The sequence below is a fragment of the Symphalangus syndactylus genome, chromosome 4 (genome assembly GCF_028878055.3).
Source record: "Symphalangus syndactylus isolate Jambi chromosome 4, NHGRI_mSymSyn1-v2.1_pri, whole genome shotgun sequence".
Classification (NCBI taxonomy): Eukaryota; Metazoa; Chordata; class Mammalia; order Primates; family Hylobatidae; genus Symphalangus; species Symphalangus syndactylus.
This window is the reverse complement of record NC_072426.2, coordinates 26,233,753-26,246,677: the sequence shown is the minus strand read 5'-3', so window position 1 is coordinate 26,246,677 and position 12,925 is coordinate 26,233,753. Positions and strand designations below refer to the sequence as shown.

Below are 12,925 nucleotides of genomic sequence, written 5' to 3'. Positions count from 1 at the left end.
GAAAGCAGAGAAGAAAGAATAATGACTGACAACTTTTCGAAATTAATGACAGACACCAAACCACAGACCCAGGAAGCTCAGAGAACACCAAAAATAAATACCACCCCCACCAAAAAAAATCTACACCTACACATTTCATATTCAATCTGTAGAAAGGCAAAGACAAAGAGAAATTTTTGAAAGAAGTGAGAGAAAAAACGTATTACCTATAGAAGAAAAGAATAAAATTATGGCAGACTTCTTGTAAGAAACTAGGTAAGCCAGAAGAAAGTGGAGTGAAATATTTAAAATGTTGAAAGAAAAAAGCCAGCCAACCTGCCCTGCAAGAAATGGGAAGTTCTTCAGGCAAAATGAAAATGATGTTGGTTAGAAGCTTGAACTACATAAGAAAAGCTCAGAGAATAAATAAGTGAAGATGAACAAAATCTTTAATTGTTCTTAATTGATCTGTAAGGCAATTGCTTGTTCAAAGTAATAAACGTAATAATGTGTTGAGTGATTATGCCATATGGACAAGTGAAATGAATGACAGCAATGTTCTAAGGGCAGAAATGAGAAATTGGGAATGTGTTGTCAGAAAATGCCTACACTACACTTGAAGGTAGGTTTGTATTTGGAAAAAAGTTTATATTGTAAACTCTAGGGCAACCATTTAAAAATTCGTAAAAAGAATAACTGGTATGCTAAGAGATAAAATAGAATCATAAATTGTTCAAAACTAAGGGAAGACAGAAAAAGGAGGGGATGAAGACAGGACAAATGCAACAAACAGAAAAGAGTTACAAACATGATAGATATTCATTCAGTTATATCAACTATCACTTTAAATGTGAAAGGTCATTTAATTTCCTTCTGACTTGTACTGTAAACTAGGAGATGGATAAGTATTTTAAGGTGCTGATAAGCAGAATACCAAGTCAACAGCTTTGATTTGTTCAAATTGTTTCTTGACCACAGGGAGAAAAAAAAAAAAATAAAGGATGTCAATATCTACTGATATCTAGTCAATATCTAGTGATCCAAGCAGCACATTGTTTTCTAATAAATTCAGAAATCTGGTTGACTTTTTGTATATTGGTGGTCAAATTAAGGTTGGCATGCATTTCCATTGTATGAGGTATTTATTATGAGATTTATCAAATTGATCAAAATTTGGCATGTGCTTGGGATACAAATAAAACATATAGCAATTAGGAAATCAAATTTTCCTCTCACATCTTATGGTGTAAATTTCCTGCTCCTCAGTCCATAGTGAGAGTATGCTTTACCACCATAGGCATAGGTTTCTCTCACTGCAGACTCTTACTGAAGAGTTTATGAAAGCTCACAGTATTGGTGGGGGAGGGTGGAAACTTGGGTTCCAATAGGATTTTTACCAGTTACCAGTTCCATGCCCTTGGGCAAGTTATTTAATGTATCTGAGTCACTTTGGTTGGTATATCTGTAAAATGGGAATAATAATTACACTTTGTGGTTGTGTGAGGGTTAACTAATACATGTAAAATGTCTAACTTAAGTGAGCCAAAAAAAATAAATAAATAAGACATTGAGAAAACACATGTCCTTATACAGGCAATCCTTACCAAGTGTACTACGATTCTCTAGAACAAATGAGCTTTCTCCTTGTCCTTCCTGGGATTTGCACACTAGAGACCCAGAAGATCTGTCAATTCATGAATCAGTGTAGTCAGCCATGAAGAACAATCAGCAGTGGATTTCTTGATACATATGTGGCATGTAAACTCATAACAATAAATTTTTATATAATTATTTCTAGGTTTTTAGGGAAAAAAATCCTATTTTTAGCAAGTGCCAATATGTCATTTCCACTTACTCAATTTACTTTCCCTTCAATATGGCAGCAGCCAATAGTCAAAGTTAGTGAAAGGCTATAACAGTTAAATAAAGACCTATCCAAGGGTTTGGCTCTATTTGCCTAAAGAGGCCATCACATTTCCCCTGTCTGATACACAAGTTTAAAGCCCCACACAAGAAAAGGTTTACTGGTTTTAATTTCCTTTTTTTTTTTTTTCTCGGAGATAGAGTTTCACTCTTTTGCTGGGGCTGGAGTGCAGTGGCATGGTCATGGCTCACTGCAGCCTCTGTCTCCTGGCCTCAAGTGATCCTCCCACCTGTCTCCTGAGAGGCTGGGACTACAGGCATGTATCACCGTGCCGGGTTAATTTTTGTAGAAACTGGGTTTCATATTGATCAGGCTGGTCTTAATCTCCTGGGTTCAAGTGATCAGCCCACCTCGGCTTCCCAAAGTGCCGGAATTACAGGCGTGAGCCACCACACCTGGCCTCTGGTTTTTACCTTTCTAGCCTCCTTGACACATCCTTTATCAAAGACACATCTCCACTGTTGACATTTTCCTTTAGTCACCACATCAGAAATAATAATAACCTTTTTTTCTTTTTAAATAGTTATTTTCCATTACCACTGGTTATCGTAGTACTGTTACTCTATTTCTCACTTTGGATTTACTTTTCCTTTCCATCTACACTGGAGAAGCTATATTACTGCCAGGTATAGGAAAAACAACAACTTGGTTGAGAATTAGAGAATTCAAAATGTTAGTAAACATTGTTCTAAAGTTTGAGTTTCACTTACATGTGACTCTTTTTATATATTAAAAAACTGTAGAATTTACTGAAGATTAGAATATATTTTAAGGAATTCCAAGAAAAAAATATCCAGATAATTATTAAAAGTCCCATGTCAAGCAGAAACACTCCATGAAGAAATCCTGAAACTGATTTTCTATCTTGCTTTAATGGCTTCATTTATGACTTCTGTGAAGAACGTGAACACAGTAGAAATAACAGCCATTTAAGTATCAGTTTTTATTAAAAAGTGCATTTTGATTAATTTATGATCTAGGTAAACTGTAAGATACCAGCATACTCTCTGGAATAATAACTTTACAAAGATTTAAAACAAACAAAATTTTAAAAGCCTTTTTATTTCCTTCACCGTTATTGTTTTACAATACAAATATCACCTTGTGAATACACAAAAAAATCCTACGGAAGATAATTCTGCTGCACGTAAAATACAGAATGGATATATATACTTCTTCATTCTTAAAAAACTATTTTGTTCTCCACATTGGCAAGTATAGAATAGAATACTTCCCCAAACATATGTATGTTAGGAGTAAAACTTAGAGTTACATGCAGTTTCTGCACAAATATCTTTTAAAGAAATAGATCTCTTTTTTGTTGTTCACCAACAAAATTGTCATGAGAGTATGGATAACTAATTCATATCTTTCAAGTTTTAGGTAAGTGATCATTTTCAAAACTCTCTTTAAGAAAAGATATTCATGGCTGTTTTAATTGAGTAGTTAAAATCGAACTACCAAATTGACGATAAAATAATTTAAGTGGTACATGTCATTGCTACCTGATCACAATATGTGAACAGGCTCTGACTCTAATTAACAACCTCATTATTTAAGTCATCACAATTTTAAAACCATAAGCAGTCTTCTGATTCAATTTAGCTATAAATGCAAAATTTAGTAGTGTATACATCTATTTATATTTTCATGGAATACTTTATTTTAAATAAAAACATTTAAGATTGCCTACTGACCATACAATCAAGACAAGAAAGGCACTAGAAACATAGACAAATTTCTCTCCCAAGATGCACTTTTAAATTTTAACTCTCTTCTCTCTGACATGTTAAAAATCTTTAAATTTGGTTTTCATAACATCAGTTTGAAAAATAAAGTTAGGAAATACTTAGAAAATCACTTTATAACAGAATCTTTTTTTTTTTGCACTTTTTGAAACACTGTCTTTGCTGATTTTACAAAACCCAAAGTTACCAAACCTTTCTGTGTCTATCATTTTTATTTGAATATCGGTGCAACAGGTAGAAAGATTTTAGAATCAAACCCCATTCAGGTACTTAGAAACCTTCATAGAGACATTTGCTAGAAAATGGCTTACAGCCCAATCTTTGGGGCAAGAGATATGAAAAGTATGTTTTCCCAAGAAAATAATATGCTTTATTTCCAGATGTGACTGGAAAGACCAGAACTTATGATATAAAAGCTTACATTTATGCTGTTGCATCATATACAAAGGAACATGGTGGTTGCGGGTTATGTAAATCCCAAACTTATGAACAGGAAATGTGTACAGTGCGTGATAGGTTAAATTTTTCTTTATTGTTGTCCAACGCAGGTCCTTTGGAGAGAAAAAAAGATCACAGTGCTGACCAGGTAACTCAATAGGTTAAGTCAAGGTAACCATTGAAAGATAATAGGATTAGGGAGGCGTTTATTTTATGGCATCTTCTCTCATGGAGTTCTTAGCACTTCGGACAATTTGTCTTTTCCCCACTTTGTACAGCTGTTATGTGTCATTCACCAGCCGGCTGTATTTAACTTGCCTACTGAGGTGGACTACTGGCCAGGGGAAAGGCCAATGGTAAGATCGAGGTACAATTCCTTGGACATTCTTTTCAAAGTACTGAAATGGCCTGTACCACCACACCCTGGCCAGGAGGTTCATCTGGGAAGCTTCCTTTAGCACCTAGGATGACAAAGAAACATAAACACATTTCTTACAATCTTTCACTTTAAGTTCAAATACTTGTCATGCTAAAATTCCCAAAGGACTCCATACCTGCCCTGCATGTCCACCCACATATCCCAGCTTCTCTCTCTCATCACCATTCTACACTCCACACTCATCTACAAAATGAGCCACATCTCAGTAGAAAAACAACGCCAGTTCTGGGAGGGCAAGGAGAACTTATGGCTCACTCATCTCTTGCCTATAAATAAACACCTCAGTTAGCTTTTTAGGTATTCCTCTTCTATGCTAAAAATGTTAACACTTAATTAAATGTTAAGTATTAAGCTTGTGATGTGCCCAGGGTAGGGAGAAGAGGATAGGAAAGCGAATCAAGCAAGGAGGGACACAAGCTTAGAAAATATTTTTCATTTTCATGGACAATGAAAGTGTGTTCCTTATTCTAGAAGGAAGTAATTCCTTACATCATTATATTAATAAATTTTTTATTCTTAATTCTGAAGAGAATCAGTGTCACAAAAGACAATACAATCTTAGCTGATTACCACTTAAGAAAGAGAAACTTAAGACATCCACGGGTTCTTTGCACCCTGCCCAAGCCAGCAACACCAAATCAGAAACAATAGAAGCTAAAATCAAAAGGGGGGAAACTCACTTGCTGATTGGCCATAGTGTGATACCACCAGAAGAGTCTCGTGGTGATGTAATATGCCACCACCACGTCCACAGTGTAGTGGTCATGCGCTAAGAGAATACAGAAGATTCCAACTATGCTGAGAAGCCAGCAAATCCAGTGATACCACCAGAGTCGCCGAGGGGAATCTGAAAGGTGGAGAGATTTGCAATAGTCCCATTATTCAAATGACATTAAGGGCACCCAATTATGCCTCTACTAATGCTTCTGAATCCAATTACCTTGAGTCTTCCCTTCTGAAAACAGATCTAGTGAATCTAAGGGCTGTCATTTATCTGTAACCAAGGTTAGAACAGAAACAGCTTTTTATGATGTGATTATACTAGTGATAGTAATTCATATTTGGTTCTTACTTGATTCATACAGTCATAAATAGAGTTTAAAAGATGACTCTAATCAAATAAGGACAGGTTAATGCATCATGCTTCGTTTTTAAAAAGTGTCTATTGACATTTAAATTTACCTCTAGCTAATTTGGGGTTGATGCTCTACACAAAAATCAATACCTTTTGGTCCATAGAGCCTAATACAAGGACTAAGCAGTCATAATTGATTTAACTGTACTGCTTTCCAAGTTCTGCAACCATACACTAATCTGAAAGTCTTTGAGATTTTCATTTCTCAAATACAAGCAGCAAAGCATCCAGATGCCTGGGAATTCTAGTTCAAGTGCCTTCTCAAAGGTCAAATGGTGTCAGATAAATACTTGTCTGTATCCCCATTTGGGAAATTACCTGAGAAAAACATCAAAATTTCTATTAGTGCAGGCCTTTCTACCTTGGATTCTCAATTGTGGGATTCAGAGGCTCTGCAGTGTTAGGCAAAATGTTGTTTGAATATGATCTACACTCTCTATACCAGCATGAGAGGTTCAGACTTTTACTGGATTCTCAATGGGTCCAAGAACCAGTCATTCATTCAACCAATATTCATTGAGCCTCTTACATGCCAGGGACAGGCAATGCTCTAGGTACCTGGATCAATGAATAAAAAAGGCAAGGAGCCTGCCTTCATGGGAAGATCCCTTCCTAGTGGGGAAGAGAGATAAGAGACAATACTTATAATAAATAATTTACACATTATGTTAGGTGTTAAAGGCTGTGGAAAAATAATAAAGTTGAGCTGGATAAGGGGGATCAGAAGTATAGGGAGTGAAGGGCAGTTTGCAATTTTCAATGGAGCAGTTAGGGTAGGAATATTCTAGTAATATTTGTATTTGATACCTTGACAATACAAAAACAAGAAACAGCTACCATTCAGTCTCTGTGTGACTCTATTAGTATCCATATATGCCATCTAATTTTAATGTTCATAAACTTTTCCCACCCCATGAAGCAGATGTGAATATCTCATTCTAAACATGAGGAAACTAAGACTTAGGTTAAAGTTTCTTCCCAGGGTCATAGAGCTAGTAAGTGATAGTACCAAGGCCTCTGCCTCTCAATATGACACATTGCCTTATTGTCAAGATGGATAAGCCTTGACCCCATTAAAGAATTTCAGGTATCAGGCAGCAGGAGCCAGGAGTCCCTCCCCCAGGGCTGCTGACATCTGGCCTATGTGATTCCCACTGTCCACATCCAGTTACATTCCAGTCCAAAGGCTAGATTATGCCCTGACAATTCTGAATAGATCTTGCCAGAATTCACTATATCTGCTCACGTACTAAGTACGAGCATTGGAACGTCTATTCTCCCTTTTCTATCTCAGTGCCCTGAAGTGCATCTCTCTTCTCTTCCTGTATTTCCTTATCTTAGTTTTTCAAGAACAAAACTAGGCTTTGGCCCAGTCCACTACCTGTTTTCTCTACCCCATAATCCATCCTGTTATCTGTTGACTCTCTTTATTAATGTCTTGAAGTGTCTGCCACTTCTCTCCATCCCTGATGCCATCAGGCTAGTTTCCTTTGTTACTGCAGCAATCTCCTAACTTTTCTCCCGGTCTCCAGTTTGGTCCCCCATCCAGTCCATCCTGCAAGCTGCTGCAAGAGTGATTTTTCTCTCTTCAAAGACAAATGACACTGTCCCACTAGTTACAACCCTTCAATGGGCACCCGATCTCCATCAGCTGAGAGTTCAGACTCTCTTCTCATGGCTTAAGCACCCCCTGTGATCTGGTTCCCACTTACCTGTCCATTCTTATTATTTCCCCTACTCTGAATTCCAACCACCTAAACTTCCAGAGAGTATCACATGCTCCCAAGACGCCTCCAGAAGGCAAAGCATCTCCCTCCTCTGTGATACCACAGCAGCCTGGTTCTACCCATTGCTCTTCATGGAAACCCCCTGTATAATGCTTATCAGACTGTTTCTAACAATGTGATATTAAGGATAATAAAATTTTCCGTAAGTAGAGAAATGAATAAAAATGTGTGGTTCATTTCTAGCACTGTAATATTAATAGCAATTAAAGTGAATGGACCAAAATCTCATATCTCAAAAACATCATTTGAGGGTAAATAGTGGCAGAAGAATATAAATGGCATTATGCCATTTATGTATATAAATTTTAAAAACCACAAAACAATAATACACAAGTATAAAAAAATGGATGGAAATGATATAGGAAAGGAATGAAAAGGTTTTAATCATATATTAACATTTCATTTCCTTTCTAAAAGGGTTATCTGAATTAAATATGACAAAATACTAATATATATTAAATCTGAGCTATGTATGTGGTATTTATAATATTATTTTGTGATTTCTCAATAAAATATTTTAAGTACATTTCTTAAGGGAAATTTCCCATTTAGTATCTGCCTCCGCCCTGAGCCCATGGCCTTGTTGAGGACAGGGATGAGTCCGGCCCATCACTGTACCCTCAGGCATGTAGCATAGTGCCAAGTGCTGAAAAAATAGTTGCTGCATCAACACATAATCTACCATCACCCAATCGGGCTTGATACTGGATTTCTGTGTCCCTTTGAGATTTCCATCTGGCTCCTTACAGCAGCTGTATAACTGGCTCATAACACACCCTGCAGGCTGTGCTTGGAACTGCCTCCACCCCAGTACTAGAGATGACACTCCAGGACACCTTGCCCTCAGGAAGACCAGTTCTATCCTACCACATATTTCCCTGGGTGCCAGTTGCATGGCGATGAGATGAAGCTGCGACCCTCCTGAAGCCTCCAGTCTTGCTTCAGCAGATTTTCCAGAAAACGAGCTTTACCAGAGGACCAGAGTTCATGAGAAATGGCAGGTGAGGAAATTACAACGGAAGTCTTTTAGACTTACACTCTTTGATAAATAAGTAGGTGAGTGTTAGCATGACCGTGTGGCCACTGTACAGATAATCCCCACACATGTTGTGAGAGCCAGTTATAGACAAGCCACCTCCAGCAATGAGCTTCATTATTCTTCGCAGTTGGGCTTCCCAGTCTCCAAAAAGCTGGCAGAAAAAAAAGAAAAGAAGAAAAAGAAGATTCATTACAAGCCCACATGAAAATGTGCGAAGATTACTATTCATATCCAGAATTAAGCTTATATTAAGACACATAAAATCCCCACCAGGAAGTTTGCCCACTCAGCGTTTACCATTCCAAGAGTAGCCCTTGGGGTGGGGGGGTGGGGTGGTCCTACCGATGAATCATGTGGCTTCAGGACTTTCCAAAGTTAGCCCTTTTTAAAGCACATGTCAGTAGATGTTTACCCAGTTTTTCAAAAATTACAATGACAGAGAAACACTACTTCTATCTGACTGAATAATTGCTTTAGTATAACTATCATTTGGGAAAAATAAAATTTAAATCTATAGTCTAGGAAAAATTTAAAGATGTATTTTTATCATGGTTGGCCTAGAAGACAACTGTCCTACTAACTTGGCTAAAGCAGCTAAAGGTTTGGGTAGTCAAATATATGAATATTTTTGGTATGTGGACTTTCAGGGATCATGGTGAAACAAGGGATGTGCCTTTAATCTTCTCAAATTATGTAGGTAACACTGAATAATTTTCCAGATTATAAATTAATTTACCTGTCTATGATACAAGTCTGGGCTGGACACCAGAGTAATAAATAGCTTGAACAACTCATTCATTGCAACCTTTATTTGCTCGGTCAAGTAAAATGTGTGACTGTCCATATTTTATGCTTGTTAGTACTCTTTTAAATTCTGGTTGTCCAATTTAATTACCATGATCCCTTTTCAATATTTAACTTATAAGAATCTAGCTTTGGGAAACATGTTTTATTATAATTTCCTTTCAAAAAATTACCAAGACTTCTGATTAAGAATGGAAGGATGATACATCAGTAAAGTGTGAGAAATTTAAAAAAAAAAAAAGAATGGCAGACTGAGCACACCACACAGAGGATATAAATTTCCAAATCCAAAGAGATCACTGAATGCTCAACATAATGGAAGAAAACAGATCTACATATCAAGACTCAGCATCATGGGATTTTAGAATCTGGGGACTAAGAAGAGACTCTAAAGCCTCCAGAGATTAAAAACAAGCTTTATATGAAGGATCATTAGAATAAGACTTTTCAAAAGCCACACTGAAAAACGGAAAGCTTTGAGAAAATGTCTTTAGATTTTGTGGGAAAACGATTTCCCACTTAGAATTCCGTACCCAACCATATTACTACTAAGCATAAACTGAAGGATAAACTAAGGACAAATTAAAGCCTTTTTCATATATACACGATTTTAAAATATTTACCACTTATATACTCTTTTCCAGGAATCACAGAGGGTACAGTCTCCAAAACAAGGGAGTAAACATGGAGAAAAGAAGAAACAGGACTCACTACGATGCCAAAAAAGGAGAGATGAAGGACTGCGCAGTAGCTCACAAGTTTGGGCTGGAAAGCAAACAGCCAGAATGCTCTGGAGGGATGTCATCATGGAGATGAGCCCAACAGAATACCCAATGCCTCTGGCTATATCGAGAGGAGTTTCATAACTTGGGGGTGAGTAAGTGCAAAGAAAACTACTAAAGTAAAAAACCAAGGCAATTACTAACTCTACAGGAAACAAAATGTTGTGCAGAGAAGGAAAGTAATTCTAGGAAACGACATGACTTGGCCATGAATAGCATTTACAGAACTGTAATAATGTAAGCACTGCATATTGAGCTAAACGAAGGACAAAGAACTGCACAGCAAAGACAGGATAGGAAGCTTGAACGTGCGTAGTGGAGATGGGGTCGGAGGGTAGGGATCATGAAGGATGAGTCACAGGACACTCACTAAAGCTTTGCCTTCTACAGCAGAAGTCAGTAACAGAGAATGCCTATATTCAAAAATTACAGAGTAACAATATCTCATGTCACATGGAGACACAAAAGTAAACGCATTAAAAAATCTAAAAAAAAGAGTGAACGACATAGAGTTAAATACCACAAGGTTCAGCTAAAAGAGTTGAAGGAAAATAGGAAAAGGCGCTGTTGGGGTCAGGACCAGGAGACTACTGTTTTTTCACATCGAGTTGTGTAGAACCATTTTAGTGTTTAAATTGCATGCCTGCATAAACATTACAATTTTTTTTAAAGCTTCAAATTAAAAGTTTGGTCTAGTTCTGTTATAACAATGGATAAAATGTAGAAGAAAATTATGGCAAAAAAGCTTGGGTATTTCTTCATTTTACATTATTTCATAATGCCCTTCTAAAACTCCCTCTGTGTTTTAAAAATGATAAATCATATTCTCAAGGCAGCATTACCCATACTTTGTCCTCTCATTTGAGCAAGAAAATCTTTGTGGTGAAACAATGTGTTTGGGCAGAAAGGAGAAATTATGAAGTAAACCTGGCACTGAGGAAAAAGGCAAAAATTTAATGTTGTATTTCTTACAGGTACTCTTAAAGCCCCTAAGCTTCCTTTTAAAAATATCTTCCTATGTTTATCAAACTTCTGCAAAGGGAAAACCTCTTTAAGCTTAGTGAGAAATAGAAAAAGAGAAAGAAAAATTTAAATTATGTTTAAAAAAAGCAAACAAAATACAAGACAAATTACAAAACAGTTGCAGCAGAAACAAGTTAATATCTGTATTGTTTACACAGCACAGAGAAATCAAGTAAAATAAGACCAACTTGGGAAACAAAACTTATCAAAGGACAAGGGATGTGACCACATAGAGGCATAAACTCTGTCAAACAAATATAAATAAAAATGAACATAACAGGAGCTATTTTTCCCATGTTGAATTAGCAAAGCTTAAAAGAAAAAAGAGTGAGCTAATGGTGAGGCAAGCACAAGGACAGCGAGGCTTGTTTAAATGGAGGGGATGGGGGGAAGCAGTGGCTGTCTCCAAAGTAGTGCAGGAGAAGAGCAGGCCGCGAAACAGATACCTGCGGGTAAAATCACAGCTCTTCGAATGATTTGCTGTGTGACCTTATACAGCTGAACCATTCTAAGCATCGATTTCCTCATCTACAATTTGGGAAGAATATATTTATTATCATTGGCAAAATCTTCTGAGAAAATAATCATCAACAGTTTACCAGCAATTTAAACAGTCATAACTTCTGACCCAGTTACATTGCTTCTAGGAGTCTATCAAAGAAATAATGCCAAATATGAAGAAAAGTTCTATGTGCAAAAATATCCCACCGTAATACTAATCACAAAAGCAACAGGCTGGGTGTGATGGCTCATTTCTGTAATCTCAGCACTTTGGGAGGGTCGCTTGAAGCCAGGAGTTTGGGACCAGCCTGGGCAACATGGCGAGACTGTCTCTACAAAAAATTTAAAAGTAAGCTGGATGTGGTGGCATGTGCCTGTAGTCCCAGCTACTTGGGAGGCTAAGGTGGGAGGATCCTTTGAGCCTAGGAGTTCAAGGCTACAGTGAGCTACAATCATACCACTGCACTCCAGCCTGGGCAACAGAGTGAGACCCTGTCTCTAAAAAAGAAAGCCACAAACTGGAAACAACCTAAATGGGAACTGTTAAATAACCATTCAAAACCTAGTCTTTCTGGGGACAGTATTGGCAAGATGGGGTGCCTGCTGTAAATGCATTCTCAGGTCCCAAGGTAGACCAGTGAACCAGAATCTAAGGTAATTTAAATGCACATTAAGATTTGAGAAGCCCTGAACCAGGCTACAGCTGCTTACCAAATTATTTAAAAATAAGTTTACAGTGACTGTATAGTAAGTTTAGATTGTAAGCATATTCCTCTATTAAGAGAAAAAAACAGGAAACACAATGTTTGGTATAATTATAACTGTTTTACAAACACTATGCACAGAAGTCTAGAATGTAACATATTAAATGTTAACAGGGTTAGCATAGAAATTGGTAGGATTTCTTCCAGTCTCTGTCCTGGTGTGGCTTCCCTTCCTTTCCTTTGGCCAGAAAGAGAGGGGTTCCCTTGGAGCTCTGTCTGCACCCAGAGTGCAATTCTGGGATGTGCACTGCCTTTGAATCCAGGCAGGAAATGTGAATGGAAAAAACAAAAGAAAAGAACAAAACAAAACAGGAAACTCTGGACTGGGTCTTTCATACCTTGTATTTTGGTTTCCTTCCTCCATCTGCCTGCTATCATTTGCTTTTGATTCCTCAAATAGCTGATCCATATATTCTGCCCAGTGTTTTTGGCTACATTCAGTGTGAAAGAAAGATGGAGTGTGCTTACTCCATTATAACTGGAATTGAAACCTTGCCTATCAGTAGCTTTTGAATGTCTATTTTTGAAAGCAGAGATAATTTAAGGGAGACATAAAAACTTT

The 12,925-nt window shown here is 37.2% G+C and overlaps 1 protein-coding gene across 1 annotated transcript in view; it reads right to left on the bottom strand.

Moving 5' to 3' along the window:
* Positions 1-2,946: 2,946 nt before the first annotated feature.
* SGMS1 (sphingomyelin synthase 1) overlaps positions 2,947-12,925 on the bottom strand; it is a 104,907-nt gene continuing 94,928 nt past the window's right edge. Inside the window, exons 4-6 of the mRNA XM_055274325.2 lie at positions 8,487-8,640; positions 5,209-5,375; positions 2,947-4,550 (exon numbers count right to left, since the gene is read on the bottom strand). Of these exons, the coding sequence (XP_055130300.1) occupies positions 4,371-4,550; positions 5,209-5,375; positions 8,487-8,640 (501 nt within the window). The 3' untranslated portion in view covers positions 2,947-4,370. The remainder of the gene's footprint in view (positions 4,551-5,208; positions 5,376-8,486; positions 8,641-12,925) is intronic.